Genomic DNA, 27,991 nt, shown 5'->3' with positions numbered 1-27,991 from the left:
CTTCTGCAAGTGTAAGGGATAAAGCTAAAGTAGACTTCCTTTGGGGCCAGAGCATTAATTTTCATTCAAGGGGGGAGTACACCGTTTTCCCCTTAAGACTAGAAAGGTCGAAGGGTTTTTGTGACACAGGTTTTGTTATCCAGTCAGGGCATTTCTTTCTTAAAAAAACCCACCAGTTATCCGTTCGAAAATACAGTAAGTGTAGGCAAATGAATCAACAATGAGACAATAGCAGTGCTGGTGTTGTGGTTGGTAGCGGTTTGTATTTTAAACGTTATATCAATTGAGTAAAAAACCTTTATATGTATTGTGTAAAAGTTAACGCCTTTTCAAGGAGTTTTGGACACATTTCAAACCATGGGCACAACGTGGAGGCCGGGAAAATACAGAGTGGAGAGGGACGTGCTGGACGAGCAGAGACTGGAAGAGGTTGCACAGAGGAAGGATCCCTGCAACACTCCCAATCCCACTGAGCGCCTCAAACATTCCCTCAGGTAAAATTTGATTCAGCCTTTAACTTGTGCTCACATTATTTACTACAGTATAATTTCTAATATTATTTCTAATATCACGTTTACAAGTAAAATCAGTGTAATCATGATTGAATAAGCGGATCTTAATTACATGTAAAAAAATATAAATAAAAAATAAAGGTCAACATAGGGTCACTCATGCTTTTCTTATGATTCCGTGCCACATATCCTTCCCAGATGTACTGGATCGGATCTTAAGCGAAATGTAGTGAGCATCTTGCCCGTACTGTACTGGCTGCCCAGGTACTCAGTCAGGGACTATGGGATGTCTGACCTCATCTCGGGCATCAGTGTGGGCATCATGCACCTGCCACAAGGTACTTGGTGGTTCTGATTATTCAATGAAACCAATACTGCATCAGAAACAAACACAATGGGTTTAATGTTTTTGTTTTACCCAAAGTTATTCTTACTCGAATGCTCAGTTACATAACACACAGTGTGACTGGGGTGAATTGTATAGGCTGTAACATTACGTATTACATATTGTAACAACATTATGCACTCATATGCATAATTTACAAAAAAAATTGTATATACTGTATATATATAAAATTTATCGGTGGATAAATTCATCCTTCTCAAAATGAGTTTTTCCTTTATTTTCCCTTTTTTGTTCATTATTATTTTTTATTTATTTTTTATTTATCAAAATCATTTATTTATCATTATGATTTTTTTCTCTTCTATTTTTATTACTTGACCTTATAATTTTTCTCTAGCCATACCCTTAAAGCCTATATTGATAACACGTTGACACACTGACAACACCCCCCCTGTTACTTTGCATTGAGATCTCTCCTACTTTCCAAAGGCATGGCCTATGCACTGTTGGCCTCCTTGCCTCCTGTGTTTGGGCTCTACACATCCCTCTATCCAGTGCTAGCCTACTTCTTTTTTGGAACTTCTCGTCATATTTCCATGGGTAAGTGAGAAGAGCAAAGCAGCATGTAAACAGGAAATGCTAACGTCCTCTCATGCTGCTCCTGCCTGGTGTGTTCAGGTACATTTAGTGTGATCAGCATCATGGTGGGTGTTGTGACAGAGAGATTATCCTCGGAGCTCGTCATCCTCAAAGTCAATGGGACTAACTTTACCGAGTTCTCACTGGTGGATGGCGATGCCAGGGACTCGTACAAAGTCCAGGTGGCTGCTGCCACCACCGTCCTCGCAGGGCTGATCCAGGTTGTCATCTAAACTATTCTCCATGATAGTATCTCCTCCACTCATTACTGCTGCCCAAAATAATTTATTTTATTGACCAATGTTTCCGGCCAGGTGGTGCTCGGTGTGGTGAAGTTTGGATTTGTCGGCACTTACCTGTCTGAACCCTTGGTGCGGGCCTACACAGCAGCTGCCGCTGCCCATGCAGTGGTGGGACAGTTAAAGTACATCTTTGCACTGTCTCCCGCCCACTTCAGTGGGCCTCTGTCACTGATATATGTGAGTGGCATGAGTTGAATAATTGTCACTGAATCCTCTTTTTTTAATTTATTTTTTTATCTTTACTTCAACACGACGATCAACATTGTCCGTTACATAGCTCTTTTTAGCACTGCTTTTGTTACTATGATGGATGCGTAACTGGACAACATTCCAGTTTCAATGGATTTGTGTGTGTAATGTGTGTGACTTATATGTGAAGTTAAATGTGAAGTTAACCATCAATTTTCTTCCGTCTCTCCCTGTTTCTCAGACATTTGTGGAGATTTGCCGGTTGCTTCCTGAGACTCATCTTCCGACATTGATTGTCAGCGTTGTGTCCTTGGTCTTCCTCATTGCAGCAAAGGAACTAAACTCCTTGCTTGCACCAAAATTACCTTTGCCCATCCCAGTGGAGCTCATCACAGTCAGTTAACAAAGGGATCCTGTTACTGGCTTGTTTGTGGCTTATTGTGTTTCCATTGCTGATGGAAAAACAAACTTGAAAAAAATGCTGATCAGTGTCTTCCCCAGAACTAGGGCATTTGTGCAAGACAAAGCAAAGTGGCTAATGATTAGTCCTGCTCGTGGTGTAGCACTGAACACAACTTTAATGATTGAGCTTTAATGATGGAAATCGGTGGGAGAAATTTGATGTTAGTGCACATGCATTGGTGGCTGTTTTTGCAAATGTGTCAATGTGTCCTTTGATTAGATTGTAGGAGCAACTCTGGTGTCGTCATTTGCCCAGTTTAACAGCAGTAACTACACCATCTCTGTCGTAGGGAAAATCCCCAGTGGGTAAGGACCAAAAACGGACATTAGTTTGTTACTTGACTTCCACCCATTCTCATTAAAAGTGATTATCTTAACTGATTTTGTACTTCTCTCCTTGTCTACCAGCCTAAACCTGCCGAGTATGCCAGATGTTAGTATCTTTGGGAAAGTGATTGGTGATGCTTTCCCAATGGCCATTGTGGGATATGCCATATCCTATTCTCTTGGAAAAACCTTTGCGCTTAAACATGGCTACAAGGTGGACAGTAACCAGGTGAACCACACAGTTATGCCCAGAGGTGGAAAATCCAGGTTCAAAAGTTAAATTCCACTCCGTGATTCTGAGTCACTGGTCCAAAGTAATGACCAAAGGTCCGGGTAATGAGCGGAATCGGCGGGATGAGTGCATGGCTGCAGCAAAACCATGGCAGGGCTTTAACTTTCTGAACCTGGAATTTGTCGCCCCTAAATCAAATCCAATGGCAGGAGAGCGTCCCATCACATGATTCTTCCTCTTGCTTTTTATGCTCACTTGTCCTATGTGTTTGCCCCGCTGCAGGAGCTGGTGGCGATGGGTCTCAGTAATGTCACAGGAGGCTTCTTCCAGTGCTACTCTGTTTGTGCCTCCATGTCTCGCAGCCTCATTCAGGAGAGCACTGGAGGGAAAACACAGGTTTGAGGAAAGGCCACTTAGTGATAGTAACACTACGAAGTAAAAACCTGAAGTCTTAGATACTGTATATCATACACCATGCATAAATGCTAATGCTTACATTCTAGATAGTTTATTTTTTCTAGGAACACACGTGATTGCTAGAAATGGTGAGAATGTAGTTTGGACATCAATAATTGTGAGAAAAAAAAAGGTTATAAAGTATAAATAAAATGGCTTGTTATATAAAGCCCTTAAATATCCTTCCAGGCATTTGACATTTTGGACAGATTTATTGATTGATCATGTACCGTTCATTCACTGCCTCATATCTGCTAGGTAAATTCTTGCGTCAGCACAGAAAATAATCTTTAGAAATTTGACTTTGCTTTAGAAAAATAGAATATCACTTTTAATGAACAACCAATAAAAGCAAATTAAATAGTTTAACTAAAGTGCCGTGCCATGCCAACGATGGCTACTTTCCAGATGGCGGGATTGGTCTCAGTCCTCATCGTTTTGGTTACAATACTGAAGCTTGGTCCGCTGTTCCAGGAGCTTCCTAAGGTGCCGTTGACATAGTGAATGTTTACAGAGAACATTTCTGCAGCATTTGGATTTTGAATCACCTTACCATGCCCTCATAATGAGACCTCTTGTAATGGAGATATGGATTTGTGCTTCTTTCAGGCCGTCCTCGCGGCTCTGGTCTTTGTGAATCTGAAGGGTATGTTGTTGCAGTGCTCGGACGTCGTTACACTGTGGAGGACCAATAAGGTTGACCTGGTGAGTGGACAAAAACCCTAAATGGATCATTGTTCAACTCCAACAAAATACACGTATTACCCCATCTGTCGTTATCCATGCTTATAGATGGAGCGTTGCGATTGTTCCTCCTGCAGGCGATCTGGTTGGTCACTTGGGTGTCCACTATCCTGTTTAATCTGGATCTGGGCCTGGCAGCGTCCATTGCCTTTGCAGTGCTGACTGTGATCTTCAGGACTCAACTGTGAGTGAACTGACAAGGGCTTGGAGGGTTCCAGATATTATAATATCTCATATTTTGTAACAGCAAAATCTCTGTCCCATCAGGCCAACATACTCTATTTTGGGACAGGTTCCGGGTACAGAGCTCTATGCAGATCTGGAGACTCACAGAGAGGTGAACTATAACCGTGAGGAACAGAAAGAATATATTTCCATCTATTTTCCTTGTGGCTATCAGAGCTAACGGTATTGTCTTTGCTTGGCAGGTGAGAGAAATTCCTGGCATCACTATTTTCCGTTCTTCTGCCACCATGTACTTCGCCAATGCTGATCTTTACCTTGATGCCCTGAAAGAAAAGGTTAATTTACTGTGCAATGATAGCAATATCGCATATGTTCAGTTGTTCAATTGATCTGGTGTGTGTGAGAGTTTAAAGACGTTTATGAAGTGAAACCTTTAATATCCATTCCATTTCAATTTTTGCAGCTGCAATCATAACGTAATAAGTAATTTACTCTCCATCTTATGTTTTTACTTATTAATGACTTTCCTTTACCTATCGTTGTTTATAGAGTGGACTAGACATCGGCAAAATGATTATTTACAAGAGGAGACAGGAGGCCAAACAGAGACGTAAAGAAATAAGAGCCGAGAGAAGAGCTAAGAGACAAGCCAAGAGAGAGGTAGTAGTGCATTGAGAACAGCTACATCGCCAAAAATTTGGATCCAAATTATTTTTAATCACAGGAGAATCACTTCTTTTACTGACAGAGAGCAGCTGAAAAGCGGTGTGGGAAGCCCGTGTTGTCTGTGGGAGAGACACCCGTCTGGGGAGACACATGCATGGACGAGGAGGCGCGCCAGGGCTGGAGCGCCAGGGAGAACGGCACCGTGTTCGTCATCCCGACGCCCCGGGCGGCAGAGACCCAGTGCAGGTGGGAGTACCTGAAAGGAGGCCACCCGGACAGCGCCAGTATCGGCTCTGTTTCTGAGCTGCAGGACGGAGACACCACCACGCTTGGATCCAGCAGCGAGGACACCCTGAGCCGCGACCTGGAGCGGGTCTCGTTGGGCTCCCTGGGGAAGTGGACCTGGGACATTCACTCCATCATCCTTGACCTGTCCACAGCCAACTTCATTGACACCGTAGCTATAAAGATGATTTCAAATGTATGTGGTACATGCCGTTACTGTATATATTACTATATCAAATCTATCTATCTATCGATCTATCTATCTATCTATCTATCTATCTATCTATCTATCTATCTATCTATCTATCTATCTATCTATCTATCTATCTATCTATCTATCTATCTATCTATCTATCTGTCTATCTATCTATCTATCTATCTATCTATCTATCTATCTATCTATCTATCTATCTATCTATCTATCTATCTATCTATCTATCTATCTATCTATCTATCGATCTATCTATCTATCGATCTATCTTTCCTGTATATACTCATATATATATATATATATACACTGTATGTGTGTATATATGACATGTCTTGGGTCTGGTTAATGGGGCCTGGGATAAGGTGTTGCTGTACGCCTGTTGCTCATCAGAGCAATCAACGAGCATAGGTTAAATCACCCATCCCCACACACACACAGAAGGAGCCCTTGTCATGACATGTTTCCATCTGCTCCGGGCTTGTTCCATCTTGCCCACTCTCTACAATAAACTGGTACGTTTCAACACCATCGCCCGTGTCTCTGTGTCGGAGGGCCCTGAAAAAGCCACTTAGGTGTTGTGTGGCGGGCGGAAATGCCACACCCTTAAAGCTGATTTAACCAGGATATTTATGTAAAACTGCGAGAATACTGTACATGAGTCTTAACTGTCTGTAGATAGAATTTCACATAATGCAGCTTTGATGAGGGATACAAATGATAAAATGGGATTTTTATCAATGAAAGTAAATATAAAGCTTTTGTTGACAGATTTTCCAGGACTTCAGTGAGATTGATGTGGACATCTACCTGGCTGGATGTCAAGGTACAGTAAGTCATCTCAGTCTCAGGAATGGGTTGAAATGCAACATACATTACTCTCATCGCCGGTTATGACCTTTTCCTTATTTAGCCAATGTGGTGGAGCAGCTAGAACTTGGACAATTCTTCTCCAAGTCAATTACAAAGAAGCATCTTTTTGCGACCACACATGATGCTGTGCTCCACTGTCTGGACCACCGTGGAGCGGCATCTTTTCCCGGATACAACTGTCTAGAGGTACATCTGCAGTTGATCAACATCCATCAATATCAGCAAAGGGATGATAATACCTTGAATAAACAATATTTAATATTAAAAATATGATTCTTGCAGGTAATTGAGAGCACCAAACTGTAAGGACTTTTAATAATCCTCTGGACATCTGCACAGTGCTTTCTACAGACACCTGCTGCAAATTGAAAAGCAATGATTTGAACAGATGTTTAATCACAAAACTCATTCAGTGAAGATAAAATAAACAGACTCAACAGTATGTGGAGAGCTTGTCCAATAATTTGCTTTCGACTGTAAAAATTATATTAAATCTGTATTTTTTTAAAACATTTTTCTCACCGTTGTCATAAAGTATGTATGAAAAACAAATACCCAAACCTTTATTTTGACAAATGAATAACATTGGCTTGTTTATAGATCACATATTTTAATTTCAGAAGGAAAAGTGTTTCAGTGCATTTTGAGTAAAAAACATTTATAAAAAAGGAAATCTTAAAACAATTTCAATTTCAACAATACATTAAATATGTCAACAAAGAAGATGAAGCAATTCAATGGAAAGGAAACAAACATGCATTGTACTTAAACGGTGAAGATTTTTTTTTTCCGATTGCAGACAAGGACGAGGAAAACATTTGAATGTGTTAATGGTAAACCATTTCATTATTCGAGTGCAAAATTTGCCAACAGCAACATACAAGTTGTGCCGTTTGTTTGTACGTGCAAAATGGATTCTTGTGCCTTCAATGCATTTGGTAAGTTCGTAGAGGTTTCATTTAATAGACTATTTCTAATCTTGAGCCAATTGGGTCAAATAGAACATAGACATACAAGCAATTTGTGACAAAATCTTCTCCTTTGCAGTTGCATAAACCCGCTGCCACAGTCCCTGAAAGTGATTTCTCTCTAACAGCACGGGGTGATCTCAAAGGAAGTTGTGCACAAAACACAGGGACGGTTTGGTAAAGGTTTTTTCTTTTGGTTTATGTTTTTTTTTTTTTATGTGGTAGCTACAATTCTTGATGGACATCTGAGCTATGCGTTTCGGAGCTCGACAGCGTCGTGTCATCGTCTGCATCCTCTGGCAGCTCTGAGACCAGCTGCTGGTAGCGCACCTGTCGCTGGTAGTCAGGATCAATGTTGATCCATTTGTTGGCGACCCACTTTGTGCCTTGGGTGACCACGCAACCTCCATGCAGTGAGTACTCATCCTGCTCTCCCACCCAGCCTGCAGTGCAGGAAAAAATACATTAATTTGGAAAGAAGTATTCCATATTTTTCAACATTTCAACGTATTTCAGGTTTTCTTGATGTTTTGTAATTTGACTATTGTTTTCATGATAGTGACAAAAAAAAGTCGTTTGAGACATCTGAAAGAAACAAATTACAATTTCCTGCTACAGTATTACGATATACTACAATGGATGCATTAATGGATGCTAAAGTTATGTGGAAAAATCAGGATTCAATTCAGCAGAGTTTGCAATAAATTCTTAAAGAGCAACTCTCAGGTTGCCAACCCCAGTGATTTAATGTGTGTGGTATTGATGTAGCAATGGTAGTGGTAGGTAGGTAATGGAAATAAGTGAAGACTATGTTTACCCTGCGTGCCATCACCGGCCGAGATGTAAATTTATTTTATTATTTTTTACGTGCAAACTTAACACCTACCTGTTTCCTGTATGTTTGCCCTTGCTGCCTGTAAGAAAGACTTTGTCTTCTCTAAAAGCCCAAAATCATAAATTCATTAAAACAATGTAACCTGGTAGTTGCTCTTTAAGGTCAAGAACTCTCGAATACAACCTGACCTTTTCCAGTTGCATTAAGCTACTCTTTTTTATTTTTCATGAATCCGTGCTGTGTGGTTCTGCTTCGCACTGGAACACTATACCTCTCCCGTCTGAAAGGTAGTTGTACCAGAACACAGCGGTTCCTTTGGTCGGTTTCACCTTCAGGTTGCTCTTGTCACAGTTCTTTCTGGTGTCCAAAAGATCCACGTCGTTCTGTATGAGAGACTGAAACACATATGCACGCGGTCACACGCCGTTGCGCTACTCGCCCAACGCCAGGCCCAAGCCCCTCACTGACAAACAAGTGAGCTTACACAAGTGCGAAAGACACATGCACGTTATGTCCACAGCACTCCACTGGCATTGGGGCCCAATGGCCCCCAGTACACACCAACAAACACACCCGCACAAGATTACGCACCACCTCGTCATAGGTCCTGTTGTCTGCCACAGGGAACGCAGTCTCCCCACCTCCCTCAACAGAGTTCAGGTAGAAAAGAACTGTGATGTACCTGTGTGTGCAACACAGATAGAAACGTGGGCGTGCACCCATAATGCTCACACACCGCACACACACACACACACACACACACTTTCAGAAACAAATAAATGAGCAACAACAAGTCTCCCTGAAACAACAACCCGATCACAACACAAAACAGGACAGTGAATACAAACACACATTTGTTAAGAAATGAAACCCGGGATCATTTCAACACTGCCCAATGAGATGAATGTAGACAAAACAACGCCGATCTCCATCGTCTCACCGGCAAGACGTCTCGAAGGGAGTCGAGGTGTTGGCTGCTAGTCTGGTGTGTGTGCAGGCGGTCTCCGGGTAGACGGGGCCGCTGTCGTGGTGCGCGTGGTAGTGACCTCCCTGCTTGTAGCGAACCACCTGCAGCGGCTCGCTCAGGTCCACCAGGGCTGGGGGGAGGCGGGTGAGACGAATCACCCTACGGCGTAAAACAAAATAAATAAATTGGGGAAAGATCATCTGCTCGATGGTGGTTGGTTTTGGAGTCGCACCTCTTCTTGAGATCCTGGAGGACCTGGTGCGCTCCTCTCCCCTCGTAAAGCCACGCGTGGCGGCTGTTCCTCACCAGCTGACTCCTCTTCACGCCGCGCTGCAGCAGAAAGCGCTGGAAGGCGTCGCTGCTGAGGAGCGTGAACTCCTCCAGACTCAGCAAGCCTTCCCACGAAACAACAAGAGCTTCAGTTGTACGTTTTGTGCAAGGTCAAGACCAAATGGAAGCCTCTACGTGTCGCGTATTTGCATTCAACATGCTACATGTATTTAGATGGATTTCTCACCATCATCATCCTTGTCCGCTTTTAGCCCAGCATAGATTTCTCTCAAATTTTCGTGCGTGAGCCAGATGCCATCCCTCACCCGGGAATGGGTCAGTATCTGTGGGGGGTGCAGGGAGAACCTTTAGAACAAGGTCAGAGTGTATCAATACAGGTAAAAAACGTGCTCCCAGTCCACAAATTGACAGAAACCTCATTGAGCTGCAACTGTCCATCCCGGTTGATATCAAGAAGGTTGAAAATCTCCTCTGGACTGAGGTTGAGCTCCTCTGCCAGGTCTTCCTGACCCTCTTGCACCATCAGCTGGCTTTCCATCAGGCCCTTCAACTGCGCAAGCTGCATCACCACGCGACACTCCTCATCCGACAAGAAATCGGGAATTTCTGCACAAACACCGAAAGACGCTCAGGGAGAGATCTGAAGACGGTTCACGTTCAATCAAGGAGCCAGTTAAGCCTGATCATTCTCAAACTTGGGGTTGCGACTCCAGGCAGTCAGTTGATATGAACGTTTCTGAGACCGATATATATATTTAAAGAAAACGATTTGTTGAATAGGTTTGAAATATATCATAATTTCAATAAATACATTTGGAGCTCCCTCCATGCTCTATGATCAATCTCAAATTCACATAAAACAGTTGCCTAACATGCAATGTGCAATATCATCTGTAACACTCTGACCAGTAAATCACTGTCAGTTTTGTAAGTCAAGCAAGAAATATTCCTATTTATTATAGGCCTAAATAAGAATTGTAAGGCATATAATGATTGTGCTTGCTTCAATATAATACTAAAAGTAAAAAATAAGAAAATATGTCACACATTGCTGTTGTCATTGTGGGACCTAAAAACAGGGTCATGGGGCATGAAAGGTTGAGAACCCTCAAGCAAGTTGTGTTTGGTCCGGAAGTCCATCATTGATTTAAATGATCATGTGCCATGTAATCCACTTTTCAAACATCAAGGATTGATATTGATGGAGGTGGAAATAACTTGATTTGCTTAACAGTAAAAGAAATTAGTAAAAAAATAAATAAAAATAAAGACAGGTGTTCTGTGTAGCGAGCAACTGGACAATGAAACACTGATTCCCTTTTTTCCTGAATGAAAAACAGGAGGCCTCTTAGAGATAAATAGCTTTGTTGCCTCAGTAATTTGACCTTTAAATCTACAATTGTACCATCAAATAATATGATATGATAATTATTTAATCTATTATTATGTTATATTGTAATAATAATAATTACTATCATATATAATAATGTAATACATAATACAGTTGTACAGTAATAACTTATTATAACATAATATAACCTATTAATTATAGTGGGTTTCTTACCAAACAGAAGAGGTTTCAGACTTAGTGTCCTCATCTCATGTATTTTATGTGGCACTAGTGACACTTTCTGGACATGTCCCACCTAAAAGATTAATTAAAGGTGAAAAGCAGTTGTATTCATTATATAATTAATGGAGTTACGAACAAAGGCAACACGATGATCTCACCCTAATCCCCTCGATGCGCGGAAGAAAAACATCCCTAACAAAGTCCTGTTGCGTCGGGTCCCAGTCTGGAGCCTCCTGGCTGCCAGTGCTGTCCCAGTCTGGAGCCTCCTGGCTGCTGCTGGTGTCCAGCTCTGCTCGACCGCTGCTGTAGTTCACATACAGCAGGATTGCAATAACACTGACGATGTATATATGAAAAAACACCATCACCACAATAAAGTAGGAGCGGGAGCAGATGTGGCTCTTCTGCAGGGAGCTCCTCCGGCACGCTGCAGGAGGGGAGCGCAGGGCTCCACCGCGTCCACCCCGATCCCGGTCCCCATCCTTCACCTCGTCCCCGGGGCACCTCCGGGAGTCGCTCATCTCCCCACGCGGGGTACAGGCGGAAGGAGCTGCTTCCTTAAACCGTCCATCAGAGGTTCCCCCCGCGAAGCCCGTCCGCGGACACCCCCGGGAGTGCCTCTGTTTGCGCAGCGAAATGGTTTTGGGTCCAGGCTTTAAAACCCCGACACCGCCATCAGTTGATCTCGGGACGCATGCACTTCATGACGAACCGCCCCCCCTTACCCCAGGTCCCCGCAGCTCTGCAGCAGCACTGCGCACTGCAGCACCGAGCTGCAGGACCGGAGGGTGCATGGTCCCGGGGAGAGAGAGAGAGAGAGAGGGAGAGAGAGAGAGGAGGGATGAGGAGGAGGAGGAGGGTTTGGGGGGGATTTAAAACACACAAGCGCGGATGAAACGTATTTCCCTGTGATTTGTTAAAATAACTGTACACGTGGAAGCGTTTTTATCCACGGCCAAGCCGCGGCGCAGACCCGAGCGGTTCGGATCCCCGTTCGGTGCTTTTATTATCCATCCATCCATCCATTATCTATACCGCTTATCCTCGTGGGGTCGCGGGGGGGCTGGAGCCAATCCCAGCTGTCATTGGGCGAGAGGCGGCGTACACCCTGATGATCATGATCATCATCATCATCATCATTATCATCATCATTATCATTATTATTATTATTATTATTATTATTATTATAATTATTTTCTGCTGTATTTTGTCCAAAAACTCATCCATACATTGGTAACTTTCTGTCCATTCGGACTGTCCATACTGTACAGTCCAGGCCGCGCGGAACCTGGACACAAATAATGGCACTGATTGTCCCATAGGGGGCGCTATGACAACGTATTCTCAGTCAGAGGCTCATTGCAGCGAGCGCGTTCGCCCTCGCAAAGTGAAACATGGCACACGCACGTGCAGCTGGACATTCCGAACTATTTTGCATTTGGGAGCTACAGGGTCTTTTTTTTTTTTAAACCTTAAGACCTTTAAAACCTACAAAGATTCTTCTTCTCGGGGACTGTAAGTCTGAATGACACGGAATTTGCGGGATGGGTCCGTCCCAGGTTGGTCAAAAACTGGCGAAATTATTAGGCAATTTGGCGAAACATTCAATTTGCTGTAAAATCATGACGTTAATCAATCCACTTGAAGTTGGATCAGGGCAGGCGAGAAACATGATGACATCACCACGTCTACCAGGTGATCTCTTGAAATTTGAAGTTTCATTTTACATTTTTTGAAAAACCTTAAAAAAATCGACTTGTCAAGAACCGTAAGTCCGAAATTTGCCCGCAATACAGGCTCTCCCTTCAAGGTAAGGCTTCATGTGCTGTCCACATGTCCACATCCATTTTGCCATATTGCCGGTCCCAGTCAACCACTGGGACACAAAACATAACCCCTCTTCCCCACAATGGCCACTATAATAAACACCTTTAGTCTCAGGCTCATTGCTTCATCCGGGTGGAGAAGAGAAGCGCAAGGTGTCACGAAGGTGTAGCTGGACATACTGTGCACAATGTCGCTTCTTTCATTCATTCCCTGTCATTCAGTGGAAACCAGTCCATTGTTGCCACGCAGTTGTTATCATTATTATTATTATTATTATTATTATTATTATTATTAGTAATAATAATAATGATAATAATTTATATTTAAATAGTTTTATCGTTTTTATTTTATACTAATTAATTGTTACTGTTCGCATTTTTATTTTTATTATTCTCCTTGGCATTTTTCGGGCTTAAAGTGTCTGGAACAGGACAACCGCTGGAGCTACGGGAGGTCTCATATATCGTGGTTCAAGTTTCCATGGTGATTCCAGTCTTGAACATTCAACATGCAATGTTGCCGTGAGGCAGGACTCTGTGGACTGCAGGTGGGAGACTGCCACGTTCCATTTTTTTCTATTTTGAGGACAAAGTAATAACACGCAACAAGTGTATCAGTTTGTATTAGTAACTCTGCGTGTCACCGGGACCCGAAAAAAAACGCGTCACCGGCTGATTACGTCATCCGATGCTGTGTTCAATAGAAACTCTGAAAATGTAACTAGTTTTAGACGTAATGCTGACAAATTGATGCTCCGCTCCATGGGAACTCAAAAATGTGTAATTGGCGTCGATAATGGACCGTGTATGTTTGCCTGCAGCTATATTTATTATTATTATAGTTATTGTTATTAATAATAATAATAATAATACAAAGAAGCAGAAGAAGATAATACTATTATTACACGGTTCTGTGGAATACTTGATTCTGATTGGTAAATAGCATCAATCAGGTGTTTCTGAACAATGACGCTGACTGTTAAAGGGGACATATTAGGCTTTTCCATATTTTCTGTCATATATATATATATATATAATGTTACAATGTCAGATGTTTGTATTAGACGTGACCAAAGTGTCAAATAATGAGGTAAAATAATGACAAAATAATCGCTGTGAACAAAACGCTCAGGCTTCCAACCGCTCTGAACGCTCGGTTTGCAACGTTTTTTTCTACTGTCTGCAAGAGCTGACGTCAGATAGTGTTTTTATTGTAGATGTATTTATCTTGTTTTTTTTATCTTCCGACGTATACATGAAACAAACGTCGTGGCAGAGGCCCGGTGTGTTTACTTTTAAATGAGGCCTCGCAGATATGAGTTATGATTAAGCAACTGGATTGCTTATTTCTTGCCTCAAATTTGAGCAGAAACAGATTTGGTGGACTGATGAGATGAAATGAGTGAAAATTACTGAGTAAATTCAACGGAACCCGGAAGCCATGCTCAAAAGCCATTGGCTCACAGAACTCGGGGCCCTGGGAGGGTGGCTCCTCCCACGAAAAGCAGCCCGTTTTGGAACAGGACGACATAGAGGCATGTCACAAAGGCTAGAATTCATAATCTGAGCGGTATTCTCAGCAAAAAACCTCAAAGACACGTTTAAGGGACCTCAGAGACATATATTAACTTGTGTATTAAAGGGGCATAATAGGTCCCCTTTAAAAATGACCACGGCGACATCTTGTGCCACTACATGGAAACAGCAATGAAAGACTGCAAGATCAATGGGCATAGATTAGTCGTACTGTATGTAGGTCAAAGCGTTTTGTTTTGTTGTAGGGTTAGTAGTTCACTGAAGCTCTAGGCATACTAATTATAAAATCAATGTAAAATCTATATTCCGTGTGAATGTATTAATAAGTAGCCAGTGTAATAAGTTATCCAGCGATAATGACCCGCTGGCTGCATTGTCCCCTAATTAGTTGCTAGTGGGGAATTCAGGAACAAATAAGCAAGTAAACAGTACAGAGCTGCCGAGACACGCTGCCAGCTTGTCTGGCAGAGAAGGTCATAATAATTTCAACAACAATAATAATAAGAATGATTGTTGTTATTATTATTATGGTTATTATTATGTAATGGAATAAGGGAACGTCACCCAAATACGATGAACTATCTTTTATTGGCTTAAGGGATCACAGCATGTTTAACATACTGCAGTAAATATGTGACAAGAAGTTCATATTGTATGATTTCTTGTAACTGGGTCTTGTTTTTTCCTTCTTCATTCCTCTGCATCCTTGCCCTGTAATTGAAAGAAATATAGTTAAAGTATGAAAAGCTAAATATTTACCAAGTGGACTATGTGTTTTAACAAAAGAAAAGGTAGTATTATTACCTTTCCCACTTCCCGGCTCTTGGCCCTCAGCTTGTTGACCTGGGACTCAGCGATGTCCGCACGTTCTTGAGCCTCTTCCATCTCATGCTGCACCTTCCTGTACCTGGACAGGTGGGTGTTGGCCTGCTCCTCCTGTTAAGAAATTAAGAGATGGATAGATAATAAGATAAATTATACTGTTGTCGCTTTGTACTCCCAGGTGTGACTGTAGAGAACTGTCAGAGTTTTGGAGAGGATAGACACCAGAAGGTAGACTTACAGCCTCCTCAGCCTGTCTCTTGTAGGACTTCACTTTCAGCTGCAATTTGTCCACCAGGTCCTGCAGTCTAGTGATGTTTTTCTTATCTTCCTCAGTCTGGAAATGATAGGAGCTTGTTAATGGACTTTACTAACATGAAACAATATAAACAAACCCTCTTGTGAAAACCAATCCCTCCTGTGAATACAATCTACCTGATAAGTGAGCTCCTTGACTCTTCTCTCATATTTACGGACACCTTTAATAGCATCTGCACCGCGTCTTTGCTCCGATTCAACTTCGGTCTCAAGCTCACGGACCTGAAACAAAACCCTGTTTTTACTGGCAGTTAAAAAACAAATTGAATAAATAAGTTAGCAGGGAAACTATTTTAGTTCTCTACCCTAGCCTCCAGTTTTTGGAGCTGCTTCTTGCCACCCTTCATGGCCAGGTTCTCAGCCTCGTCCAGGCGGTGCTGCAGGTCCTTGACTGTGACCTCCAGGTTCTTCTTCATCCTCTCCAGGTGAGAGCTGGTGTCCTGCTCCTTCTTCAGCTCCTCTGCCATCATAGCAGCCTGAAATATTAGATATGTGTCTGATGCAGGCCTGGTATGATGTTTCAAATGTTACAGCATTGTTTTTAAGTCCAGCATCACACCATTTTTAATCACACCGAGTCAGTTATTTAATTTCAGTGAGAAAATATGCTCACATCAGTGATGGCTTTCTTGGCCTTTTCCTCAGCATTCCTTGCTTCCTGAACAGTATCTTCCACTTCGCCTTGGACTTGAATAAAATCTGCTTCCAGCTTCTTCTTAGTGTTGATGAGACTGGTATTCTAAAAAAATGTTTATTTTTAGCACATCTTTTTTCGTTGATTAATTATTGTCACTATTGAATTTAAAATGTTACCTGGGAGTGCAGCAGTCCCACGCGCTCGCTGGTGTCCACCAGCTCCTGTTCAGCCACTTTGCGGCCTCTCTCCGTCTGCTCCAGAGCAGCTCTCAGCTCCTCGATCTCAGCCAGCATCAGGTTGTTCCTGCGCTCCACCATGGCAACTTGCTCCTTCATGTCTTCTTGTCCTCTGAGGGCATCATCAAGGTGCAGTTGGGCATCCTGAATCAAGGAGAATACAGATTTTGCATAAGAATAGATATTTAACCAGCTATTATTATGCAATATTAAGAGGTTGTACCGTACCTTAAGCTGTCCCTGGACATTTCTGAGCTGTTTCTGGGCTTCAGCAGCCTGGCGGTTTGCATGGCTCAGCTGAATCTCCATCTCATTCAGATCTCCCTCCATCTTTTTCTTGATTCTCAGAGCATCGTTTCTGCTCCTGACCTCAGAGTCCAGAGTGCTCTGCATGGAGTCGATCACCCTTTGGCTGTTCCTCTTGATCTGCTCCATCTCCTCATCCTTCTCTGCAATCTTTCTGTCAACTTCACTTTTGATTTGGTTAAGCTCCAGCTGCACACGAAGGATCTTGGATTCCTCATGCTCCAGTGTAGCCTTGACCAAAAAGGATATAATTGATGTAGCCTCCAGTATGATCTCCAACCGTGTTTTATAAATGCTTTTATTGTGAAACCCTACCTCTGCTTCCTCAAGCGAAGTCTGGAGCTCAGACTTCTCGCCTTCTACAGTTTTTTTCCCTTTTTCCAGTTCATGAATGGTTTTTCCGGTTTCACCTATCTGCTCAGTCAGGTCAGAGATCTCCTCTTTAAGGAAAAGGAAACAATTAGCCATTTTCCCACCAAAGAACTGAGCCAATTATTCTGTTGGCTGCACATTAGGATGTATGGCATGTAACAGAATATCAGCTATACATGCACGTTTAGAATTGTGATATTTGCATGATGGAGTAAAGAACCATGTGCATAGCACTGAATGTCATTCCTCACTCCTCTCTGCCCATTCTGTTGTAACTGCTACACATTGTACTCTAATATGATGATACTGTGGAGTAGTTTCAATAGTAGTTTCAATAGTTTCAATTTCTCTCTCGGAGCTATGAGTACAAATTCAGTATATGAATGTGCCCAAGCAGTCAGCTCATGCCAATGGTTCATTATAATGTTCTGATGTTTTAAAATATTTGTTTACGCTGCAGGTTCTTGTTCTCCCTCTTCAGGGTCTCAAGTTGGTCCATAGCTTCTTCATAGGAGTTCTTCATCTTGAACAGCTCAGTGCTCAGAGAGCGAGCCTCCTTCTGTGCCCCCTCTAGTTCTGCCTGGGTCTCTTCATATTTCTGTTTCCACTCTGCAAGAACCTAAAACCCCAGTGACAAAGGTATCTCATATTCCCCTCGATGACATATTCGTCAATACATTTAGAAGGGCTGAATGAAAATCCGACCTTGTCGAAGTTTCTCTGCTTCTTGTCGAGGTTAGCAGCCAGAGCATTAGCTCTCTCCACATCGATCATCAGGTCTTCCACCTCACCCTGCAGTCTCTGTTTAGTCTTCTCCAGAGAGGCACATTTGGCATTCACAGCCTCAATGGACTCCTCAGCATCCTGAAGACGCTGGGCGAGCTTCTTCCTGTGATGGTTGTTTCATGTTGCAGTATCATTGCAGCTCCATCATTTAAACATCAATGCCCCTCAGACATACACTAATGGCAAAAGTAAACCATGCAAGGCTCCAACAAGCTCAGCTTTAATGTACAGTAGGCAATGTCTTGTTCAAAGCGGGAAAGATTGAGCCACCAACCCTCTAGTTGCTGGATGACTTCTCTACCTCCTTATTATAGATATAAACAAATGTATTGACTTACTTTGCATCCTCCAGTTCTTCAGTGCGCTGAATGGCATCGGTCTCGTATTTGCTCCTCCACTGAGCCACCTCGCTGTTGGCCTTGGACATGGCGCGCTGCAGCTCAGACTTGGCCTCCTGCTCCTCCTCGTACTGCTCTCTGAGCAGGTCGCAGTCATGGCGAGCCGACTGAACACCGTGGGCCAAGGCGTTCTTGGCCTTTTTATAAGAAACAGGCATATGGAGTTACTTTTAGCCAAAAAATCTTTTTTCGATTCTTTTTGTTTGAAATGGTGGTATCTTTGCAGTCCTATAATATTCTGTTTCTTACTTTGACTTCTTCCTCAATATGCCTCTTCAGCTCCTCCACCTGCTGGGTGTAAGCCTGTTTTCCCCTTGTCAACTGGGAAACAAGAGCTTCTTTCTCCTCCTGTTGGCGGATTATTTCACCTAGAAAATGGAAAGAGGATGAACAATCACTTAATTTGACAAGTACATTTTTGCATCGAACCAGAATCTTCCCTCATTTAAAAGATCCAAACTATTTGCAGCAGCGGGCAACTGGACCAACTCCAGTTCTTAGGCCCTGGTCATGGTCAATGGCAGGAGGATATACTGTAAAATATTCTGGATGGCGAAATGTTTTGATGTTGATGTTGATGTTAATGTTGATGTTGTGGGAACCTGTTTGTAAACGCAGGGAAAAACATGCAAACTCCACACAGGCCCCATTGAGCCAAGTCGACACATTCTTTTTTTTTTACAGTTAACATTGCTACAATAATTTGAAGAAAGACTCCTGATGGAAGAGGACAGATTTATATTCCTCACCGTTTTCTGTTTGCAATCTTGCCTTTTGTGCAGCAATGTCGTTCAGTTGCCTCACATGTTCATCATTTTTGGCCTTGAGCTCACTTAATTGATCCTCAAGGGTACGGCACATTTTCTCGAGATTAACCTGAAATAAACAACAACATTTACATAAATTAAAGGTTACACTGAGGTAAATGGAAGGAAATCCTAGGCTCATTTATTCAACAGTGAGCCATGTAAAAGTAGAGGTGATAGACTCATTTGCCCCAAGCAGTTTTAGAGAAAAGGTTTGACATGTGAAGTTAAATATTTCTAACTTTCATTGATTGTTTAGGCAATTGTATAAACAATTACCTTAGCTTTCGAGATGGCCTCCACATTGCTCGAGAGATCATCAATCTCCATCCTGTATTCGCTCTTCTCTTTCTCCAGCTTCTGTTTGACACGCTGGAGGTTGTCGATTTGCTCTCCCAGTTCAGCCACACTGTCCGCTTGCTTCTTACGGAGAGACGCGGCGGTGGCTTCGTGCTGGAGCGTGGACTCTTCCAGGTCGCGACGCAGCTTCTGGAACTCGGCCTCGCGCTTCTTGTTCATCTCAATCTGCACAGCGGTGGCTCCACCAGCTTCCTCCAGCCTCTCGCTGATCTCCTCCAGTTCCCTGGAGAGGTCGGCTCTCTGCTTCTCCACCTTGGCCCGGGCGGCTCTCTCAGCCTCAATCTCCTCCTCCAGCTCCTCAATACGAGCCTACAATATATAATCATGTACATCATCATATTCTTTATATATAATTAAGAGTAATCATGAAGATGTAGCACTTATGCAACTGGGCTTCTAAAACATCCTCTTTTTACTAACCTGTAGCTCTTTTATCTTTTTCTGGAGTTGAGCAGAAAGTGATTGCTCATCTTCAATCTTGCTAAGAAGTTGACTTGTTTCAAAGTCCTTCCTAAGTAGGACAGAGATTCAGAAACAGAGAAACACTTTCAGATCTATTATTTATTATATATATGTAAATAAAGTAGAAAGTAGTAAGTATTTAATCTTTAATTAACACACTTCTTTATTTTCTCTTCTGACTGCTGCTTGTCGTTCTCCAGATCCATTATGGATTCTTGGGCCAATTTAAGATCTCCTTCAAGCTTCCTTTTGGCTCGTTCAAGGTCCATACGGAGCTTCTTCTCCTGCTCCAGCGAACCTTCAAGCTGTTTCAACCGAGACCAAATATTATTTATCCTTATTAACTTCGACGTCACAGAATTCATGTTGTTGCTGTCATCAGTATTGCTCCTACGTCATCCACTTGCTGTTCCAGCTTGGTCTTAGACTTGGTCAGAGTGTTGACTTTGTCTTCCTCTGCCTGGAGGTCATCAAGGGTCTGCTGGTGGGCCTCTTGGAGGGCTTTCTTCTCCTTGCTCAGCTTGGCAATGGTCTCATCTTGAGAAGCCATTTCCTCTGTAAGGTTTTTCACCTATTTATTAGGAAACACAAATAATAATAATAAGAAGAAGAAGAATAAGAGGAAAGAGCTAGAAACGATATTGTCGTTAAGGTTCTAATTAAAAGATTGATCTTTTAACCTTGTTCTCAGTGGCGTGTTTCTCCTTCTCCACTTTGGCCAGTGTGAGCTCCAAGTCATCAATGTCTTTCTTCAGCTCGGAACATTCGTCCTCCAGCTTCCTCTTCTTGGCAGTCAGCTCAGAATTGATTTCCTCCTCATCCTCCAGTCTCTCCGTTGTCTCTTTGAGTTTAGCTTCAAGCTGGATCTTACTCTTAATGAGCCCTTCACACCTTTCCTCTGCGTCGGACAGGTTCTCACTTTCCTAAAAATGTAAATATTAAAATAAAAGCTACGGTGTTAATTATTAATGTGAAGTTAAGGAAAAAAGCAAATGCCTGCTAGTTTGGCTCACAGATTGAACTTGTAGCTGCAAGTCATTCTTTTCCTGGAGCAGGGAAACCATCTTCTCCTCGAGTTCCTTCTTCTTTGTCAGAGCCTTGGTTAGATCTTCCTTTGTTTTTGTAAAGTCCTCTTTCATCTGAGCCATCTCCTTTTCAGTCTCGGCGCTCTTAAGAAGAGGCTTGATTTTGAAGTAGAGCTTCATCCATGGCCAAGTTTTGACATTCATGAAGGAACGGATGTTGTACTGAATGGAATAAATTGCTTCCCTGGTCAAAACAGAAAAAAACAAAATATTGGATAAACTTGTGCAAATTTGCATTCATTATCCAAACAGATCATTTGAGTTTACAAATAGCAAAACCACTTTATGCAGTCAGATGAGTTAACTAGCAGGTAGGTTCTACCTCCTTTCCATCATCTTCACAAACTCTGTCCTCATGAGGAAAGCTCTGCAGAGAGCCTGCGTCAGGGTCACCAGGGCGGCAAGTTTTTCATCTCGCATCTCCTCTAGAGTACCCAGAAGACCTGCTTTGAAGAACACCTAAAACACAGTGATTGCTCTCAGGAATTGTTGGTGTGTTTGACATTTTACATTCTTCGCTGTTTTTAAAAATCTTTAACCAGCTCTGAAAGGCAAACACATTACCTTCGTATGTCCAAACTTGTACTGAGTGTGATCAACATCAATAGAGCCCAGGAGTTTCTCTGAGGCCTTCTTGTTGTCAATGAACTGTCCCTCTGGGATGACACTGGCGTTCAATACTTTGTATCTAATATGGGAGGTAAATGGATATATTATGTGGAAATGATAACTAAAGTTTCCCAAAAAAAGTTTGTGTTATAGTATTTGGGATTATGTTTACCTCTGCTTGAAGTCACCATAGAGGATTCTGCTGGGGAAGCCTTTCCTGCATATTCTGATTCCCTCCAGTACACCATTACACCTCAGTTGGTGGATGACCAGGAAGTTCTCCATAAGACCTTGAAGGGAAAGGCCAAGTTCAAAAACATATTTGATAGTTGTCTTCATTAAATACTTAAAAATGATTCATTTATTTATTCATACATTTATTTCTTTATCTTTTACACCTACCTGGAGTTTTTGATTCGTTTGGAATCAAACAACGTACAAAATGGGGGTGTGTGCTTCTTAAGTTGGTCATCAACTTGCCCAAGTTCTCCTGAAAAATGACAAAGTAATATTGAAACACAGTAACACAATGTGATAGATAAAAAAATCCCCTCCAAAGCATGTTTTTCTCCTAGAGTCTTATTCACAGATATATGCATATGATTTTTACAGTACAATGTCATTTTGATTAAGGAAGGCCTGAGCATTCCTACCCTGAATAGAGCAGAAACAGTCTGGAAAGAGCCACCCTTCTTCTTTCCAGCTTTTTTTCCAGCACCAGCACCCTCAGCTACAAAACATCACTGAATAGTTTACAAAATTCTTGCTGAAAATGAGGGATAGCGACCGATCTGAAAAAGGTTCTTAAAAACAAAACGTACCATCTGCTGAGGCATGTGACGCATAGAGAAGAGCCAGTAGCTTAGTGGAGGACTTCTGATAGAGCTGAACCGCTGAGTCGTTCAGGGGGTCCTTGTTCTTGTCCAGCCAGCCTGTGATGTTGTAGTCCACAGTGCCAGCATAGTGCACCAGGGCGAAGTGAGCCTCAGCTTTGCCTTTGGCTGGCTTTGGCTTTTCAAACGCCTTGGTTTTACCGAGGTGCTGATCGTAAAGTTTGTTCTTGAAGGTGGTGTCCGAAGCCTTGGGGAACATGCACTCCTCTTCAAGGATGGAGAAGATGCCCATTGGCTGTTAATGAGACATAACAAATAAATAGCATGTCGATGAACAATAGTAACAGTTAACTTTGAGTTCTGCCATCATTGTCAAGGATTCAATACCTTCTCAATAAGCTCAATGCAGGCAGCCAAGTCCATGCCAAAGTCAATAAAGATCCATTCAATGCCCTCTTTCTTGTACTCCTCTTGCTCCAGGACAAACATGTGGTGGTTGAAGAACTGTTGCAGTTTCTCATTGGTGAAGTTGATGCACAGCTGCTCCAAGCTGTTATACTAAAGACATTTAAATATGTAAAGGTGCTCACAGTTAAGTGGTTTCACTTTTGGGACATTCACTGCAAACTTTAAGGAAATTAATTTCTATTCAGCCTGTTCCCTACAGAAAAAGGTCCCATCATTTTTCAGTTTAGTTACAGTTTTTAGGTCCCATCAATTTTTATGTTGACTTTTGCTCTCTGCAAAAGTTTGGTGTCAGCCACTATTCCCTTCACTAATTACAAGATGAATCTGCAGGAAATCTGCCAGATATACCTACATCAAAGATTTCAAACCCAGCAATGTCCAACACTCCAATGAAGAAACTTCTGGGCTGCCTGGTGTCCAGCATCTCGTTGATTCTGACGACCATCCACAAGAACATTTTCTCATAGACAGACTTGCACAGAGCCATAACCGCATTATGAACCTTAAAAAGTAAATGACAAAGAATGATAATGACATCCAGAGCATGATTTAAAGACCACAGATTTTATTTGAAAGACCAATAAACAAGGGGACGGTCACTTGGTTTATTCATGATGCCATTCCTTACCTGGGGCACAGTTTGCCCTTTGGTTACATACTCATTTCCAACCTTCACTCTGGGGTAGCACAGAGCTTTGAGCAAGTCGGCAGAGTTTAGGCCCATGAGATAGGCGATTTTATCTGCCACTAAAATCAGAAAAATCAAGTTATTGATTAATAAAATGTTGATATAACGGCTAATCAGTACACCACAAGAACTGCCAGCTTTACAAACTGCCTACCCTCAGTGCCGTCAGGCTCTGCCTGCTCCTCACGCTGCTTCTGCTTGAACTTCATATTGCCGTGATGCATCACAGCACCAGTCAGCTTGTAGATAGCTATCTTTTCTTCCATAGTGAAGCCGAGGATGTCAATGGCTGTCTGTATCAAAATCATCAAACTTAAGTCTGCAAAACTATTCATGTCAAAAGCGATCTCATTGCATGAATCTGATTAGCGATAATTCATGATAATTCACGCCATCCCCATGACCATCAGAGAAACAAAAAAAAACAGACATTACGAAAAACAATATAGCAAGTTCAAATTCTGTTAACCTCTAACAAGTATCTATATAATTTATTCATAAAAGCTGATGGCATAATGGATGTCCACAATTTCATTCATCAATTATGCAGTAAGCTTACATCAGTGGCAATGAACTCCTCAATGTCATTGATGCTCTTGACAGTGATTTCACCCTGACTGATCATGTGGTAGTCGTACGGGTTGGTGGTGATCAGGAGAGCCTCTGTAAAAAATCATGATTAGTTAATAACACCGCTCACTTAAAGCAGAACAATTATGTCTTCTAAATGCAGTCTATTTAAAATGAATTAATCTCACACCTATAAGCTCAGGTTTGTGTCCAGTCATGAGCTGATAGAATATATGGTAGCTTCTCTCAGCAGAAAGTTGGAATGTCACTCTAGACTTTTCCAGTAGATCTATATGGGGATTAAATTCATTTAGATTTCAACTTTGAAAAACAGTATTATGCACAGAAGTATTGAATGTAAGAAAAAAAAAAAACTTACATGTTTCAATGTCAGCTGAGGCCAACTTTCCAGTGGTCCCAAAGTGAATTCTGATAAACTTTCCCTATTCCAAGAAAGATATAGATGGAAGTTAGAGTATGGCTTGCCAAATGTATTTACATACTATATAACAAATATTTTAGAATTAAAGTGTAATCAAGCCGAAATGAACTTACAAAACGGGAAGAGTTGTCATTTCTCACAGTCTTGGCATTGCCATAAGCTTCTAACAGTGGGTTTGCCGCAATGATTTGATCTTCCAGTGAGCCCTTGATAAAACATCATGTTATTCTTAGGGAAAAAATACTCTCATTTCAATTCAAAATATTTTTCATTATTTCACCCTGCATCTTGCCAGAAACGTGCTCAGCACACAAAGCCCATTTTTCAATTTTATCATTTGTAATAAATATACAAGGCATACGTGTATCTTGCCAGCAGCAGGCTCAGCTTTCTTGGCGCCTCCAGCCACTGCGATTGTCGCAAAGTACTGGATGACACGCTTGGTGTTCACAGTCTTCCCTGCACCAGATTCTCCACTGGGGCAAGCCAGAGATGTTGGTTAAAATTACAAACACTGAAACTTAGCATCTGAAGCCCAGTGCTTTGTTTGGTTTGGTTCCTTGTGTGTAGTTGTGCTTTTTTTTTTTTTTAATCTATGGTACTTACGTAATCAGGATAGACTGGTTTTCTCTATCTGTAAGAAAACAAAATATAATTGTTTGAACTTTACTCATACTGCAGCAAAGTTTTTCGTGACGGATTTAGGTGATGAGGTTTGTTACCAGTGAGCATGAATTGATAGGCATTGTCAGAGATAGAGAAGATGTGGGGTGGAGCCTCAATCCTCTTTTTGCCTCTGTACCCTGACACGACCACAGTGTCGTACACTGGGAGCCACTTGTAGGGGTTCACCGTGACGCAGAACAGCCCAGAGTAGGTCTGTAACCATATTGAATATTGTTGCACAATTATTTCGCAACTCTATTATTTCATACAGTCCTCTGCTTCTCTCTGGCAAGGGACTGAGAGCATAGTCAATACATCTTGCTTTGCTGTTAATGTCACTATCTGATAATGTACAGCACCTTGAGTTAGACGCTGTGTATGACAGGTGCTCTACAAATAAAGGTTGTTATTATTATTATTATTATTATTATTATTATTATTATTATTGTAAAATAGACATAGTGAATATTTGACCAGCAGCTAAAATCCTATTTCATATTGAGTCCTGATGGTATTGCCTGGTTTTGAGACACCCTGTTGTTTGGAAATAACTTTCAGCGACACCCCACTCCCCCACAACACTCACGTAGATCATCCATGCTGCATAACGCTCTTTGAGGTTGTACAGCACAGCGGGCTCGTTGAGGTGGGTCATCATCGCCATGTCCTCAATCTTATCATATTTAGGAGGATTCATGGGGTGGATGTCAACATCTTTTACAGTGATCGTCTGGAAAATAATAACAATACATGAAATAATGACTTACAGGAATCATTTGTAGACACTTAAAGACACTAGAGGAATGGTTGTTTAGATTTGATCGACTTACTTGACCGCAAAGAGTTTCCACAGTGGCTTTGCCACCCTCTCTCATCATAAGTTTCCCCTTGAGGTACATCTCTTTCGGCTCAGCCACAAAGTAAGCTGATTTTGCATCAAACGGAGTGTTCTGGGCTTCAATTCGCTCCTTTTCTGGCTTCCGGAGGTATATGGACGCCGGGCCAAAACACTCCATCTCTGCGTCACCCATGATGGCTCTTTACTGCAAATGATACAGTCTTAGTTACTTACTGAACTATTTTTTCATTTTAATGCAGTTTTTACATTAAGTCTTTAATAGAATGGGTATAGGTAGTTGTTTAATAGATGCACAATTAGTTAGGATTACAATGGCTTTCTCTATTGGGAAATTAAGTTTAATAAAAAATGACTATAACCTCTTGTATAATTGTGTATAATTGGGCCTAGCCGCCAAAACTATTGAATATTATGTGATGGACATATTATATAAATATTAAAGGAATATGTAATATGCATTTTTTTATTTCTCAGCTTCGTTTAAATTTCTATGACAGTTACATAATTAAATATTTACCTTGGACGGCACCAGGTGAGCTGAGTTGTTTTTCTGGCAGGCTCTGTAAAGAATACTAAAAAACAATAAAACAAACAAATACAAAATAATAAGAAAATTATTTCCTGTTCACAGTGGCAACTATTTAAAGTTTTTAGTTCCTGACAGGCTGACAGTACAATTAAATGACGATTCTTTTGTTGTTGTATTTGTTTGTTTGTTATTTTGATATGCAACATTATCTATCCGCTACACAGTCTGACCAAGTCAGTGAATGTGTTGTCTTATTAGCAGCTTACCTTTGCTGGGTGTCTTCTGTCGAAGGGCAGTTTCTTGGCCTTTTATATAGGGAGAAGTGGAGCTCACCCCACGTATCTTGCTCTATTTGGCCATGTATTGGTCTGGCATGGGGCTTGTAGTTCTTACCTCCAGTTGTCATCTTGCTATGCTCTTGTCATGTCTTGCATACTACATCATTACCAGTCTGAGAAAGCAGAAAGGCTGGAGCCTTGGCTGCTTTTCCAGACGACATTTTCTTTTTAACGATCTTGTGATGTTGGCCTCCTAGCTTCTAGAAGAAAGCAGTGGAACAACTATTATTGTCTTACTGTCAGTCACAGGGTTAAATTTATTTGTGTCTATTGTACATAGTTTAGCATTTAAACATACATTTGCATACAAATTATTACAATACATACATACATGCGTACATATGGCTTGTGTAAAATAATGTGACTTGTGTAAAATACATACTCTTAAATCTTTATTTTACACAGAAATGTACATATTTATAATAAAAAAGTATTATAGTAAAAAATTGGTAACAGCCCAAAAAATTTTGAATTCATATTTTATTGCTTTTGGGCATGACTTAAGACCCTTGCTGTGGGGAAGCCTTGAGGTGTCACTGATATACTGTTGCAGAAGTCTTTAAAGTCATGCAAGTCAGTGATTGTAATAAAAAGATATAAATTGGTGCCAGTGAAATCCAAGGAAAAGCAGAGATTGCCAAGAGATAAGTTTCCACGGCATGGTCGACAGCTGTGGCCCGCCTGGCCACAGAGAAAGACGTAGAAGTCACCCTGACAACCTCCCTCAGTGTTTCCACTTCACACATCACTTAAGTCTCCCTTTTTCGAACACCCTTCGCTCACATTGTTGAAATAATCAAGGGTTGTTTCCTGTAAAGATAAAGACGGATTGGCAGATGCAGTTCTCTGTAAGAAGGATTCACTGGGCTGTTTTTCAAGGATATGGCAAACAACGTGCGGTTGGATGCCAACTTCACAAGCTTTCCATAGGAACGATGCTTATTTGCACATGACCGTGGGCTAAGAAGAAAAGATTCT

At 41.7% G+C, this 27,991-nt stretch overlaps 3 protein-coding genes across 4 annotated transcripts; 1 reads left to right on the top strand and 2 right to left on the bottom strand.

The window, feature by feature from the left end:
• Positions 1-357: 357 nt before the first annotated feature.
• On the top strand, positions 358-6,733 carry slc26a6l1 (solute carrier family 26 member 6, like 1; the record flags this gene model as incomplete). Its single annotated transcript, XM_080000983.1, has 19 exons — positions 358-494; positions 711-850; positions 1,348-1,458; positions 1,537-1,718; positions 1,812-1,976; positions 2,230-2,382; positions 2,671-2,756; positions 2,859-3,006; positions 3,292-3,405; positions 3,874-3,951; positions 4,075-4,170; positions 4,287-4,393; positions 4,477-4,546; positions 4,638-4,730; positions 4,945-5,055; positions 5,144-5,542; positions 6,326-6,380; positions 6,468-6,613; positions 6,710-6,733. The coding sequence occupies 19 exons, from the start codon at positions 358-360 to the stop codon at positions 6,731-6,733; spliced, it is 2,415 nt and encodes an 804-aa protein (XP_079857109.1).
• An 887-nt stretch (positions 6,734-7,620) lies between these two features.
• On the bottom strand, positions 7,621-11,855 carry p4htmb (prolyl 4-hydroxylase, transmembrane b; the record flags this gene model as incomplete). Its single annotated transcript, XM_080000980.1, has 10 exons — positions 7,621-7,838; positions 8,502-8,625; positions 8,822-8,912; positions 9,171-9,356; positions 9,430-9,592; positions 9,715-9,811; positions 9,904-10,094; positions 11,053-11,134; positions 11,220-11,681; positions 11,787-11,855. The coding sequence occupies 10 exons, from the start codon at positions 11,853-11,855 to the stop codon at positions 7,621-7,623; spliced, it is 1,683 nt and encodes a 560-aa protein (XP_079857106.1).
• A 3,137-nt stretch (positions 11,856-14,992) lies between these two features.
• LOC307230446 (myosin heavy chain, fast skeletal muscle) lies at positions 14,993-26,737 on the bottom strand. Of its 2 annotated transcripts, XM_080000846.1 has the most exons (40): positions 26,664-26,736; positions 26,118-26,330; positions 25,874-26,017; positions 25,344-25,500; positions 25,228-25,255; positions 24,983-25,097; positions 24,735-24,827; positions 24,559-24,622; positions 24,370-24,468; positions 24,169-24,272; positions 23,764-23,902; positions 23,550-23,668; positions 23,274-23,423; positions 22,841-23,011; positions 22,442-22,748; positions 22,274-22,350; positions 22,023-22,110; positions 21,793-21,910; positions 21,576-21,699; positions 21,334-21,470; positions 20,940-21,195; positions 20,607-20,849; positions 20,321-20,497; positions 20,086-20,231; positions 19,885-19,975; positions 19,384-19,773; positions 19,048-19,174; positions 18,548-18,666; positions 18,239-18,435; positions 17,820-18,003; positions 17,568-17,733; positions 17,058-17,182; positions 16,665-16,973; positions 16,377-16,580; positions 16,177-16,302; positions 15,869-16,039; positions 15,681-15,785; positions 15,487-15,582; positions 15,228-15,359; positions 14,993-15,134 (listed from the first exon to the last, which is right to left on the bottom strand). In XM_080000846.1, exons 2-40 carry the CDS (start codon positions 26,316-26,318, stop codon positions 15,114-15,116), a joined length of 5,820 nt encoding a protein of 1,939 aa, XP_079856972.1. In that variant the 5' UTR covers positions 26,319-26,330; positions 26,664-26,736; the 3' UTR covers positions 14,993-15,113. The 2 variants fall into 2 exon arrangements, with proteins under 2 accessions (XP_079856972.1, XP_079856971.1); XM_080000845.1 differs by having other exon boundaries at positions 16,377-17,182; positions 26,664-26,737.
• Positions 26,738-27,991: the final 1,254 nt, after the last annotated feature.

Source organism: Zeus faber, assembly GCF_960531495.2.
Source record: "Zeus faber genome assembly, chromosome: 5".
Taxonomy (NCBI): Eukaryota; Metazoa; Chordata; class Actinopteri; order Zeiformes; family Zeidae; genus Zeus; species Zeus faber.
Note: the sequence above shows the minus strand (reverse complement) of the source record. Positions and strands in the feature narration are given on the sequence as shown.

What these genes read in the sequence shown, in the direction of transcription:
- LOC307230446 (XM_080000845.1), bottom strand. Translation starts at nt 26,318, where the DNA reads ATGGGTGACGCAGAGATGGAGTGTTTTGGCCCGGCGTCCATATACCTC. An exon ending in CTGTTTCTGCTCTATTCAGG is followed by an intron (nt 22,111 to 22,273) that starts GTAGGAATGCTC and finishes GTCATTTTTCAG; the next exon opens with GAGAACTTGGGCAAGTTGAT. An exon ending in AGCAGAGAAACTTCGACAAG is followed by an intron (nt 17,734 to 17,819) that starts GTCGGATTTTCA and finishes CTGGGGTTTTAG; the next exon opens with GTTCTTGCAGAGTGGAAACA.